Source organism: Balaenoptera musculus, chromosome 8, assembly GCF_009873245.2.
Source record: "Balaenoptera musculus isolate JJ_BM4_2016_0621 chromosome 8, mBalMus1.pri.v3, whole genome shotgun sequence".
Lineage (NCBI taxonomy): Eukaryota > Metazoa > Chordata > Mammalia > Artiodactyla > Balaenopteridae > Balaenoptera > Balaenoptera musculus.
The window spans coordinates 47,202,790-47,217,486 of NC_045792.1; the positions used below are offsets into that span (position 1 = coordinate 47,202,790).

Consider the following 14,697-nt stretch of genomic DNA (forward strand, 5'->3'; position numbering starts at 1 on the left):
AAATCTGTATTTCTATAGTCAATTGGGAGGCATTATGATTAAACCTAGAGTTGTCAACAGGTCATCACTCGCCAGCTCTGCTTGTCTTTCAGCAACCACTAAATATGGACGCATAGACACTTTAGTCCACCCCCTTAATTTCACAAATGGGGTCATTAAAACTTAACAAGTTTCAATAAATTGCCCAAGGTGAGATAGCTAGTTAGTGGCAGAGCTGGAACTAGAGCACATTTCCTAAACCCAAGTCCCATATTTTCCAAGTTTAATTCAACAAATATTTACTGAGCAATAATAATTATATTGTGAGGCAATGACAAGGAGGGTGTGAGTTTACAAATAAAAGATGGCCCTTGCTCTTGAGAAGCTTATAATCTAGTAGGAAAGGCAAACATGCCCACATATAATTATAAAACTCACCATAATGGAATGACTTCAATAGCAGGGAAGATCCCACATGCTGTCACTGTATGTCTCCCTTTCATCACTCAGCACATTTGTTTATTCAAGGAGTTCTGCCCTGCTAAATTGTTAGCTATAGTTCGCTAATTTATCCCTAGCATAGTTCCTGGTACAGCATAGGAACTCAATAAATATTTATTGAACAAAGTGAAAAGGCACAAGAGCAAAATAATGTGGAATCACAGAGGAGGGAATGATTAATTAAATGTGAATTTGAAATGTACAGGCCAAAGCAAAGCCAATTAGGTAAAACTTTACTGAAATGTCAAGTCTCTAAGGAGAGGAGATCATTGAGCTGGAAGAGGGCCTGTCATTTCTATTAATCCATACCCCTGCCTTTAGGCCAATCCACAGATAAATCTCCTCTGACAAGTCAGAATCTGGTTTATTTTTAACTGAGAAGTTTTTTTTTTTTTTTAACCTTTTGATAAATTTAGAAAATATTTATTACAAATCATTCATCAGAAAAATAAGAGCATGCAAAACTTAGACCAGAGAAAGGCTGATTCCAGTTTATGGTTCTTTCTCAAATCCTGAGTGTCACAGCCCCCAAACTCCAGGTAGATTGCTTCAGGGGGATCTCAGTGGTACGTGTCAGACTGTCCCACAGTCAGAGGAAGGTCCATTTTATATTTGTTCCAGTTTGATTCTGTGCATAGCATCATTCAACCTGACTCTTGTGTTTTATCTTTTCTGAGATTTATTTCCTCAGTTTGTGACTGTTTCCTCCCTCCTTTGCTTTCTTCTTTTTGCCCTTCCTTCCTTCCTCTCTTCCTTTCTTCCTCACTTCCTTCCTCCCTTCCTTCTTCCTCCCCTTCCTCTCTCTCTCTTTTTTTCAGTCATGAGTCAATACCATAATATTAGTTTTGCACATTTTATTTTTCATACATTTCCTCTCTCATGAAACTCAGCACAGGGGATGGCACATGCCTGTGCCCTGCCTAGGAACCCCACACTACTTTGCCTGCTCCTAGAAACCAGGAAAGAGTCAGTAGAGCATCTAGCATTGGAAGAATGAGACCAGCACTTGGAAATAACACACTCAGAATGTTACACATGTTAGACTCCCAAGAGTCTGATCAAAAGCCAAGAGTTCCCCCCACCCATTTAAATCAATATACTTTATTTAAATTGACTTTCAAGTTTATTAAGGCTTGGACAAGAGCACATTGTTGTCTTATATGCAATAAGCTCAGTGATAAGTGCTGTAGTTACTGTATTAAGAACTAAAGAAGGTAAAGACAAGAGTATAAAAAATAACTATGAGTACAAAACTATGTTAATAGATACACACTACAAAAAGATGTAATTTGTGACATTGATGACAAAGTGTGGGAGAGAAGTAAAAATGTAGAGTATTTATATACACTTGAAGTTAAATTGTTATCAGCTTATCAGGTTAAAATGGATTGTTATAACTGTAAGATATTTCATGTAAGCTACGTGATAACCACAGAGAAAATACCTATAGAAGATACACAAAAGAAAATGAGAAAATCAAATCATGTCACTACAAAAAGAAAAAAAAGTCAATGAAACACAAAGGAAGATAGCAAGAGTAGAAAAGAGGTACAAGAAAGCTACAAGACAGACAGAAAACAATTAACAAAATGACAATAGTTAGTCCTTCCCTATCAATAATTACTTTAAATGTAAATGGGTTAAACTTCACAGTCCAAAGACATAGAGTGGCTGAAAAAAAAAAAAATAAGATTAAACTATGCACTGTCTATAAGAGAGGCACTTTAGACTTAAGGATACATATGGGCTGAAAGTAAAAGGATGGAAAAAGATATTCCAGGCAAATGGTAACCAAAAGCAAGCAGGGGTAACCATACTTATATCAGACAAAGTAGACTAAGTCAGGAACTGTCAAGAGAGACATTATATAATCATAAAAGGGTCAATTCACCAAGAAGATATAACAGTTATAAATATATATGCAACATCAGAGCATCCAAATACAAATCTTCCTTGACTTACAGGGGAATCAAAATATATTGAAAATGTCATCAGCCAAAAATGCATTTAATATACCTGACCTACCAAACATCATGGCTTAGCCTAGCCTACCTTAAACATGCTGAGAACATTTACATTAGCCTACAGTTGGACAAAATCATCTAACACAAAGCCTATTTTATAAAAAAGTGTTGAATATCTCATGTGATTTATTGAATACTGTACTGAACATGAAAAACAGAATGGTTGTATGGGTACAGAATGTTTGTAAGTGTATTAGTTATTTACCCTTGTGATCACACAACTGACTGGGAGCTGTGGATTACTCCTGTTGCCAAGTATCATACTGCATATCACTAGCCTGTGAAAAGATCAAAAATCAAAATTTGAAGTACAGTTCCTACTAATGTGTATCGCTTTCACATCATAGTAAAGTAGAAAAATTATAAATTGAACCATTGCAAGTCAGAGATAGTCTGTATATGAAGCAAACATTGACAGAACTGAAGGGAGAAATGAACAGCAACACAATACTAGAGGATTTCAAAACCCCACTTTCAACAACAGATAGAACACCCAGACGGAAGATCAATAAGGAAACAGAGGAGTCAAACAATACTACAGTTCAAAAGAACCTAACAAACATATACAGAGCATTCCACCCGATAGCAGCAGGATACACATTCTTCTCAAGTGTTCAAGGAACATTCTACAGGATAGATCACATGTTAGGTTACAAAATAAGGCTTAGCAGTTTTAAGAAGATGGAAATCATACCAAGTATATTTCCAACCACATGGAATGAAACTAAAAATCAGTGACAGAAGGAAAACTAGAAAATTCACAAATATTTGGAACTTAAACAACACATTCTTGAACAATCAGTGGGTCAAAGAACAAAGCAAATGAGAAATTTAAAAATATCTTGAGAAACAAAAACAAAACACAACATACCAAAACTTGTGGAATGAGGCAAATGCGGTACTAAGAGGGTAGTTTATAGTGATAAATGACTATATTTAAATAAGAGAAAAGGTCTGAAATAAACAACCTAACTTTACACCTCAAGGAACTAGAAAAAGAAGAACAAACTAAATCCAAAGTTAGCAGAAGGAAGAAAATGGTTCAGATTAGGACAGAAGTAAATGAAGTAGAGAATAGAGAAACAAAAGAAAAAACCAACAAAATTAAGAGCTATTTTTAAAAAGATAAACAAAATTGACAAACCTTTAGCTACATTAACTAAGGAAAAAAGAAAAGACTCAAATGAATAAAATAAAGAATGAAAGAGGAGAGTTACATTTGATGCCACAGAAATTAAAAGGATTGGGACTACTATGAACAATTATATACCAACAAGTTGGATAACTTAGAAGAAATGGGTAAATTCTTAGAAACATACAACCTACAAAGACTGTATCATGAAGAAATAAAAAATCTGAACAGACCTATAAATAGTAAGGAGATTAAATCAATAATCAAAAACCTTCCAAAATGAAAAAGCTCAGGACCAGATGGCTTCACTGGTGAAATCTACCAAACATTTAACAGGAAAAAATGTCAATCCTTCTCAAACTCTTCCAAAAAATTGAAAATTCAGAAATATTTCTCATGAGCCCACATTAATATGATACCAAAGCCAGAAAAAGACACAACAAAAAAACTTCAGGCCAATATTCCTAATGAATGAATGCAAAATCCTTCACAAAATAGCAAACTGAATTCAACAACACATTAAAAAGGTCACACACCATGACCAAGTGTGATTTATCCTTGGGATGCAAAGATGGTTCAACATATGAAAAACAATCAATGTGATCACATTAGTAGAACAAAGGATAAACTTCAGTGATCATCTCAACAGATGCAGAGACACACTGACAAATCTCAACATTCTTTCATGATAAAAATACTCAATAAACTAGGAATAGAGGGAAATGACTTTAACCTAATAAAGGGCATAGATGAAAGGCCTATAGCTAACATCATACTCAACGGTGAAAAACTGAAAGCTTTTCTCTAGGATCAGGACCAAGATAAAGATGCCCACTGTCACCATTTCTATTCAGTGTTGTATCGCAAGTTCTCACCAGAGCAATTAGGCAAGGAGAACAAATAAACGTCTTACAAATCAGAAAGGGAGAAGTAAAATTATCTCTGTTCACAGAAAACATGATTTCATGTTTAAAAAGCCCTAAAGATTCCACACATACATGCACACAAAAAAATACTGTTAGAACTAATAAATGAATTCAGCAAAGTTGCAGTATGCAAAATCAATATACAAAAATTAGTTGTCTTTCTACATACTAACAATGAACAATTTCAATAGAAAATTAAGAAAACAAACTTGTTTACAATAACAACAAAAAGAATAAAATAGGAATAAACTTAACCAAGGGAGTGAAAGACCTGTACACTGTAAACTACAAAACATTGATGAAAGACATGAAAAAAAGACACAAATGTTCAAAGATTGGAAGACAACATTTTAAAATATACTACTCAAAGCAATCTACAGATTCAGTGTGATCCCTGCAAATGTCTCAATGGCATTCTTTCAGAAATAGAAAAAAAAAAAATCCTAAAATTCTTGTGGAAACACAAAAGACTCTGGATAGATAAAACAATTTTGAGAAAGGAAGACGAAGCTCACATCTGTTAGTATGACCAACATCAAAAGCAATGACAACAACAACAACAAAACCTAGAAAATGTATTAGTGAGAATGTGGAGAAAATTGGAACCCTGTGCACTGTTGGTGGTAAGTGGGAATGTAAAATGGCTCAGCTGCTGAGGAAAACAGTATGGAGGTTCCTCAAAAAATTAAAAATAAAAGTACCATATGATCCAGCAACCCTACTTCTGGGTATTTATCCAGATGAATTGAAATTGGGATCTTAAAGAGATATTTGCACTCCTGTGTTCACTGAGGCATTATTCACATTAGCCAAGAGGTGGAAGCAGCCTAATTCTCCACTGATGGATTAATAGATAAAGAAAATGTGGTATATACGTACAGTGGAATATTATTCAGCCATAGAAAGAGGAAATCCAGTCATGTGCTATAATATGGATGAACCTTGAGGACATTATATGAAATGAAATAAGCCAGTCACAGAAAGACAAATACTTCATGATTCCATTTATACTATATGAGGTATGCAAAAGTAGTGAAATTCATAAAAGCAGGAAGTAGAGTGGTGGTTGGCAGGGGCTGGGAGGAGGGAAATGAAGAGTCACTGTGCAATGGGAATAGAATTTTAGTCATGCAAGATGGAACAGTTCTAGAGATCTGCTATGCAACATTGTGCTTTATAGTTAACAATATTGTACTGTACACTCAAACCTTCGTTTGGAGAGTAGATCTAATATTATGTATTGTTTAACCACAATTTTTTAAAAGGAACTAAAGGGGATGACTATTATGGATAATAATGCTGTTTAATTTTTTAACTTTCTAACTTGGTGGAGAGGAAGAGGAGATGTCATCGTGCCTTTCTGCTCCCTAATACATACTTGTAATATACTGTGAAATCAGTACACCTTTTGGACTATATCATTTTAAGAGGAACGTGACTTTGGTGGCTGGAGTTTGGGATTCTCTCCCTGCTTTACCACTGACTGGCTTCTGACTCGGGGAACCACTCCCCGTTTTGTACCATCTAGCTATAAAGGGAGAACAGCCTGAAAACACTTGAGAGAAAAACACAGCTGTCAGGAAGAGCAGCTTTTATGAATGAAGGTCTGGCCATTTCTATGTTTTAGTATTATAAGACCACTAGCAAATTTCTTCAAAAAGATAAATTTGTACACTTACACCACTCAGCCACTGAAATGTTTTACATAATGAATGACCTTAAGAACACATTGCTATTTTGTGTTTAAATTCAAAATGCTTATTTGTTCATTTTACACTAAGATGTAGAACATAGACCCAGATACCTATGTTGGAATAACCACTGAAGAACAATTTTATCTTCTTTCTTGCTTAATTTATTTTAATAAACACTAAACGCCTTTTGTGCTTGGTTCAGAGGATGCAAATGCAAAAAAAAGAGCCGTCTCCCTTCCCTAATGGCTGTTACTTACATTCTGTTTGAGGAGAATGGCACAAAACAAGTAATAGTGTAATTCTTGTTTTAATTGCAGTTGTCGTAAGTATCATAATAGAGGAGCACAGGTGCTAAATGAATGTTTAATGGGGGGATGACTTAATCTGTTCTGGAAGGGGGTGGGGCAGTGTCCAGGGAATGCTCTCTTAAAAAGTGACATTTGAGTTGAGCTCTGGAATGCAAGGAAGACTCCAGAATTTCTGAATAGAAGAGGTTTTGAGATGGCAATCTGGTAGGAAGTAAGCTCTGGTAGACTTGTTTTGGAGCTGTATTTCATAATAAGCCCACTCTTTTTAGATTGTATTGTGTGTTTCCTTGAGATAACTTTTGGGAGGTTGTATCTTGATGCACCCTACAGAAGGGTGAGTAGGAATGAATTATGTAGAGGTGTGAAGAGGGGAAGAGAACACGGTAGTTGGAGGGTTAAACAAGGGAGTGAGGGATGGGTGAGACTGGGGAAAGCAGTAGAGGCTGGGTCACACAGGGCAGGATTAAGGACCGTGCAAGCCACTTTAAAGATTGTATTCTCTGTGGGGATAAAGATTCCCAGAAAACGAGACTTTATTGACAGTTATCAAGCAGGGTAGAACCTAATCAGATTCTCACCTTGGAAGAAGTCACTCTGGCCACTACATGAGCATGAATTGGAGTAAAGGTGGTGCCAGAGGCCAGTTACGAAGCTGTTTCACAAGTTTTACGGAGAAGTGAACGGTAGCTTAGACTAGGATGGTCATCATGGTGATTGAGAGGAATAGACAAAAGTAGAAGACACTTACACAGACAAATACTGTAGAGTATAACTGAATATGCCAGGTGGATCTGGAAAGAGTCACAGGAGACGTGACGTTACTTTAATCCGGAAGGCTGAGAACAACTTTCTTGTAATACTGTGGTTCATCATTTAGGTTAAATTGTTAAAATATGTAAATTATAAATGATTATTACCATTTATCAATATTCCTTTCAGATTCTCTAAGAAATGTCATATAACCTGTACTCTTATTTCTCTAATAGTGTTACAGAGTTGGTTAGAATAGAATAAATATGCATTTCCTGAAAACCATTTGACAATTTGGCCTTTTCAATTCAGATTAATCCCCTCCGCACCAGCATCCACCCAAATCCAAGTATATTAGTGAGAATTTGGGACCTTTAAAATTTTTTTTCTACTCCCTATTAAATCCTCTGTCCAAGTTAAATCTCTGTAGCAATAAGGATGTGTCCTTGCACACTGTTAATTCATGCTTACTTTTGCCTCATACGATTTATGATTAAACTGGTATAAGTATTTTGGAAATAATTTTAGAACCTAAATTACCTTAAATATTCTGGGTTCTCTCTTATTTTAGAGGGTAATTGTGCTTAGTTCTGGAGATTGCCTAGGCTGAAGGTTTTAGATGTAGAAGAATATTAATTTGTTAGCATTTGTAACATCTCTAGTCTTTGCGGTCACAGGAATTCATTGTACATACTTTTCAAATCAAGAGAAATTGTGTCTAATACTTTATACCATTTTTTGATTATCTAACACATTACTTGTGGCTGCTAAAGGGCTTTTCTGCTACCCAGCCATCCTTTAGCAAGCACTTAGCTCTTCTTTTGTAATTAATATTTTCATTTCTCATATGCATAGAGCGCCTGAAGGAAATTTTATCTGGAAAAGAATCTGCATAGTGTTTTAGTGCAGTACAATTTATTTAGCAATTCATCTTTTCTATTTAGTTTTTATTAAACAAATCAAGCCAGGATTTTAGTTTTAAGCCCTTGCTTTAAAATGGGATTATATGAAATCGTGTGTGTGAAACTTTTGAAAATGGTAAAGCACTATAGAATTTAAAGAAACTTTCATTCAGTAAAAACAAATTTTAAATAAAATAAAATAAACAAAAACCTTCTAGTGGTTGTTCTGTGGAGGCACTACCAGGTCAAAGAGAGGTCAATAAGATGTATCTCATCTAGGCATTGCTCTGTGCACCATATGCCCATGTTAAATCACAATGATAAGTAAGATGTGGACTTGTGCACCAGTAATTCTCGTTTTGCCAGACTTTCATGTCATCCTATGGTCATTACAATTGACCAATTACAGTTGATCAAATTGAATTATCTTTAATTAGTAGGTCTGTTTCATAGTACAGTGGGCTAGCAGGACATATTTATCTGTTTTAAGTGGTCTGTCCACAGACTTGAAAAGCCAAACGTCATTTTTGAAAAGAAAAAAATAACTGAGGGGGAGGGGGAGAGAGGAGGCTAGAATTATTTTATACGTATTAAAGGGAAAGTACAATTTCAATAGTTTTGAAGTACGTTTAACGAAAGTTTGCTGTGGTCTTTAAGATCTTTGGAGGAAAGTCACATTAGTTAGGCAATATGTAATATTTATTTCTCTATATAGAAATGACATGCAAAGGTTATTAAAACAGCAATTCTCTTGTCTTTGTGATGGGAAGAAATAGCTGATTCCAAAGAACTCATTCATAACAGATTTAGGTCCCTATGAAGATTTATAATATCTTTGAGTAGTGCCCAGCCAGGAAATTTTCTGTCTTGCTGCAAGCTGCACACACCATTACAAAATTATAACAAATTCACATTGACTCCTGCACAGATTGATTCTCATACTTGAGAGGCAAATGGATGAGAACAGGGCATGTATTCCCTGAAGATTCAATGGGCCTCTGAGCAATGAAATCTGCCTGAAAAACTGGAGAAGCATCTATGGTTAGATAAGATTGGATAGAGCCAAACTTATCACTTCCTTACATTCTCATTTGGAGGGTGATGGATTGCCATCTCACATCAAGTCCTACTGTACAGCCATGCATCATGGTGACACCAGATAAATATGAAGTTCTCTAGGGCTTTATTTGACCCAGAAGGTCATTCAGCCATTATCCCTTGATTCAGCATAAAAAAAATGAGGAGGGGGGGAGGGAGGGAGGAAGGAAGAGGAAGAAGAAGAGAAAAAGAAAGGGAGATAATTTTCTGCTCCTTTTCTCACTGCATATCACATGATGATCTATTTGCCTCAATTTTATGTTTGTAGGTATTGATAGTGATTCCTTGTTCCTCTTTCAGAAAGAAATACCATTAATGCCATTGTTATATCTACCCAACAGTTCAAGTCTTCACGTTTTTGTGGCAAATTTCCTTAATATCTCAAAATCAACACTAAAGCCAACCTTAAAAAATAGTTTGTTTCTGGAGCACTGCTGAATCAAATATTATTTTCAAAAAGTGTTAGTCAACTCCGTCATTCTTCTACTCTTTCCTTCTATTAGACCTCCACCCAAGCATCTATTCATCCATCCAAAAATGTATTTATCATAAGCCTGCTATGATGTGCTGGGCAGGCAGTGGGCTAGGAGCTTGGGAAAAAATAGTCAATAACAGACCCAGGCCTGCCCTTTGAACTGACACATATGGGTCATTATTATTTAGCAAAGGTGTTTTGAATGCTTACTGTGCCAGGCAAGGTACTTATATCAACCCCTTGCACAGAATTTGGGAAAGGTCTCTTTCATGCAGATACACGAAAAGAGAAAATCCTGCTCCTCCCTTTCAGGACTTTTATATATAACAGTGATTTATCCAGGGAGTCCTAGTGTTGAAATGTAGAATATGTTGTAATCATGGCTTTTGAAACAAGAACCTTGTCAACTCAGATAGAAATGAGGTCTACACTGCCCCAGCACCTGGTTAGTCCACTGGGAAAGTGGGTCTGATGGCACCTGATGGTCTATAAATAGAATAACTATATCATGGGATTATATCACACTTGTTTGGTGCTGCATAGATGGCAGTTTGCTTCCCAATCAAACCAAAATTATTTCCTTAGGGATATGTGATAGGGATAGGCATTTTGGCAATAGATATGGAAAGTTTCAAACAGAATAAAAATTCTAAGTGCTGTAGTAATTAGCCTTTCCCTTTCCTGAAAACACTATGCATGTCTTCTGCAAACATACTAAAATTTAAAATTTAAAACAATCATGTCCTCTTTGGAAGGCAATTGCTTTAAATTGGATAGATTTCACTCGTTTTTTAGTGAAAGAATTTGAAAATTCTGTCTTTGGAAACCAAAATACTGGATGGCAGAATTAGATGTCTTTCACTTTAAAATGCAGACTCTCTCTGTGGTGAATGTATTTGTTGTGGTAAAGTATTTGAAAGGAAATCCTCAGAATAATTTGGGGTAAGGAAAAACACTGTGTTAAAATAAGCCAACCCATCAGTTTGGAACTTTGGAAATTGCTTTATTTTTGAATCAGAAAGAATTAATAATTGTTCATAGCATAAATAATATATGTCTGGACTATAATATATAATCATGTTCTAAAACAAACTTCCAAATTTTAAAGCACTCTGGTATAAGGCTGTGATCTAAGTGATTTTTCTGAATGAATCAATGTTCTTTAGAGTTAATACTGATGCTCTTATTTAGTTACCTCATGATTTGGTCTGTGTCTTGGCAAACCTCTCTCTAAATAAGTGATTCCTGTAAATGTTGGAAATTCTTTCACAGGTTAACTTCCCCATCATTTTGCATTGCTTACACTATATTGTTTCAGCCTAGATATATTCTTTCTGGAAAGAAGGGTCCTGCTAGCCTGATAAGAAGCTCTCTTTCCTGAGGTCTGTATTTTGCGTGGGGATCAGCTAGAGAGGGAAAAGCCAGAATGCCAAATTGCGAAGAGTATGCTTTACTGTGGGGCTCCATCCAAAAAGGGTTTGTAACAGTGTACAGTCTTGTAGCCCAGCTGTGTGGAGCATTGATTGCTTCTGCCTAGAGCAGGGATACTGTCAAGTTGCTCTGTGAGTTGAGTCATCTATTGACAAAGAGCTACCAGCCCGCAGATAATGCTGTGCGGAGCTGCTCCCACGATGCACTGCTATAGCAGCTGTCAAAGATACTGAGGGAACCACGAGAGAGGAAAAAAAAAAAAAAAAAAAAAAGACTTTTACAACTGCCTGGAAGAAAGGGGTGTGAGGGAGGAGACATTCCTGTGCAGAGCTGACCAAAGGCAAGAGTAGGCATCAGTGCAGTATGAATGCATACCTCACCAAGCAACACAGCTGCAGCCGGGGGTCCGATGGGATAGATGCCGGCAGGAACGCACCCACACTGATCAGGGATGCCCACTGCGCTTGTGGCTGGCAGCGGAGTCCTCAGGGGCTCGGGTACAGTTCTCAGACTATGCCCTCCTCGGGACCTGGGGGCCCAGCTTCAAACAGGACCAAGCTGGTCACCTTGTGGGACAGTGTGCGGAAAAGCTCCCACAAGACGAGCACCAAGGGCAAAGGGACTTGTGGGGAGCATTGTGCCTGCCCACATGGCTGGTTCAGCCCAGCACAGGTGAGCCTTTTCCTTGTGACTTTCCCGTGAGTATTGGAAGAAACTGAGAGCATGCTGGGGAAGGCTAGTATGGTTTGGAAACTTTGCTGAGTCCTCCTTGCTGACTGGGTACGCCTGTTTGGTAAATGGTAGGCCAGGAAATCCTGTAATTTTCACAGGTGTTTGTGGGCTCACACCTCTGTGTGGCCTGTGAAAGTCAAGGGATGCTGTGCTCAGTTTCTTTCAGTGACTTTTCCCCAAATTCAACTTCTCTAGTCCTCAGATGATTTTACTATTCTGTATCATAGACTTTAGCAGCACTTTTACTTCTAATCATTGTTAACTTTTTCTATTCTGCCTAGCCTAGAGTTTTGTCTTGTTTTTAAGGAAGAAAGAGAAAATGAACTTTAATCAGATACTTTCCATCTCTTTAAAGATAAAAAAAACATTTATTTCTTCAGCTATGGAAAGCAGCGATGTAAAGTATCCTATTCTAATTTTACTCTTATAATGCTGTATACCTTTTCAGTGATGGAGAAGAAAATGTGTTTGTACTAAATAATTCATTTTATAAACAAAAGGAATACAATTGGAAGCAAGCTAGAGGACAATTACACTCAGAATAAAATAATGAAACCTTTCATTTATTCATAGAAGCAATAAGGTTATTTATATTAAAAAGTATAACTCGTATTCCCCTGTAACATATTTCTGAAGCAGATGTGCAGAGTCCCTTAATTTGATTCCTAGCTTATTCTTGCCCCAAACTACTAGCATTGTACCAGAAACGAAATTGGCTCATTTTTTCCTGTCTCCATCCAGAAGAGGGAAAACAACTTCCTGTAAATGCTATAAAATATAAATAAAAGGCACCTGTAATCATTGTCATAAATATAGAACTCCGTTCATAAAAATTCACTAAAAAGAGAAAAATCTGTGTTTGCAGAAAAAAATCCTCTCTTGATTTTAATGTGATTTTAGCATAATTAAGAAGTGGGTATTGATCATGAGTAAAATGTTATGATCTGAGAGGTGTAGAGAACATTCCACTTTTACTATTAGTTTTTTTTTAAGTACTTGTAAGTATATATCACTAGATCTTAATGCTACATATACATAACCTTATATATGGCTTTTGAGGCATTAATATCATGCATTTCAGCATCTTGATTTAAATCAAGACTGTATTGTCATTTTAGAATTAAACTAGTTCACCTTGAAGTGGAACCTGGTGTTTGGAAACTCAGTTATTTTTTAAAGTTAACATGAATTCCAAACTGAAGGAACAGTCAACAATTATGAAGTCCCTATTCTTTAACAAACACATGTGTTTAAACGTCTTTAGCCTATATCTCTTTATTGATTATGTTAAATTCTCAAGGCTTACATAGGCAGAGAAGGCAAACGCATCTAGCTTATGGATTTTGCGCAGAGTAGAATATGCAAACATGCTTTATTTTTACAATTCTTTTTATCTAAGATGTAATAAACTTTTCATCATTGCTCAAACCAAAATCTCTAATACTATATTATAATAACTATGCTCAAAAAATCTTGGTACATTCTTCATCAACCAAGGGAAACTTTTCCCTTCCTTGCTTTTTAACAAAGTCAGCCTCCTACTTGCTTAAATTTATAGCCATTTAATGCTTTAAAGATTGAAATAGACTCTGCGCTGATAATTAAAGATCCAGTGACATATGAGAAGGCAATGAAATGAGGCAGCCACTATCTCCCATTATTCTTTTGGATACACATTTCTCTACATTTTTCTCTCTTATTCACATGTACTTTATTACTTGCTAAGAACAGTTACTCCCCAAATAACGGAGAACCAATACCATATCTTTTAGGATCATCAGTGTTGTGACACTCTTCTATCAACTGACTCTTCCACCCTTTTACCATCTTAGTCCTAAAAATGTGCTATACTAGATTGATCAATCTCTCTTCATTCCACTCCCGTGCCCTTTCAAATATATTATGTTGAATAATTTTTAATGTGTCTGTATATGCATATGTGCATATATATATATATTTAAATATCTCTATATTAATATAGAGATATATATTTAAATATCTCTATATTAATATAGAGATATATATTTAAATATCTCTATAATATCTAACTACTTGCATGTATTAACATATTTTCATGTGTATATAATTATATATATATATATACATGCATATACATATACACATATAAAAATTAAAGTTCTATATTATTCTTTTCTCTCCTAGAAATTACTAGCTGTTCTTATAATGTTTTTTTCTCTCTGTAAAGTATGTTGCCTTTACTTCTGATAGGTACTCGAAAATTCTGTTCTATGTATATATATATATATATATATATATATATATATATATATATATATATATATATATCTGTATTCATTTACATATACATCTATAAAATATGTCTAATATTTGAAATATACAGATATGTGTATGTACTATATGCCCATGTAAACTATCACAGAAACAAGAGTGTGTGTGTATGAATATGTGTCCATTAAAACTAAGTCTGTTTTGAGAATTTTTGGATACCATTTTTGTCCCTTAAATTAACTGAAGATATCCTGTGAAATATTGTAAAATAAAAGATAGAGGCTAATGATAGTAAACCTTAGACTCCTTGATAAAGCAGAAAGAAGGAAAGTGCATGTTTTAGAGTTGCCTAGGGACCCATATGTGGTACAGAACGTGCCTGAGGGCTATTAAGTGTCTGGGAGCTGGGATCTTGCCTTTGGAGATAGTTGCTGTGTTACGTGGAAATCAGCAGTGTGATTTCCGGCTGCTATAATACAGGGCCACGGTAATGAC

At 35.7% G+C, this 14,697-nt stretch overlaps 1 protein-coding gene across 17 annotated transcripts in view; it reads left to right on the top strand.

The window, feature by feature from the left end:
• The window catches only part of DLG2 (discs large MAGUK scaffold protein 2), a 2,039,030-nt gene that overhangs the window by 1,213,264 nt on the left and 811,069 nt on the right, over positions 1-14,697 (top strand). For 4 of the 17 annotated variants that reach the window (XM_036860592.1, XM_036860595.1, XM_036860597.1 and 1 more), the window contains exon 1: positions 11,584-11,892. The exons of the other annotated variants lie outside the window; for them this stretch is intronic. In XM_036860592.1, coding sequence (XP_036716487.1) covers positions 11,584-11,892 — 309 coding nt within the window. Of the gene's footprint in view, positions 1-11,583; positions 11,893-14,697 lie in introns of those variants that run through there. 17 annotated transcript variants of the gene reach the window in all.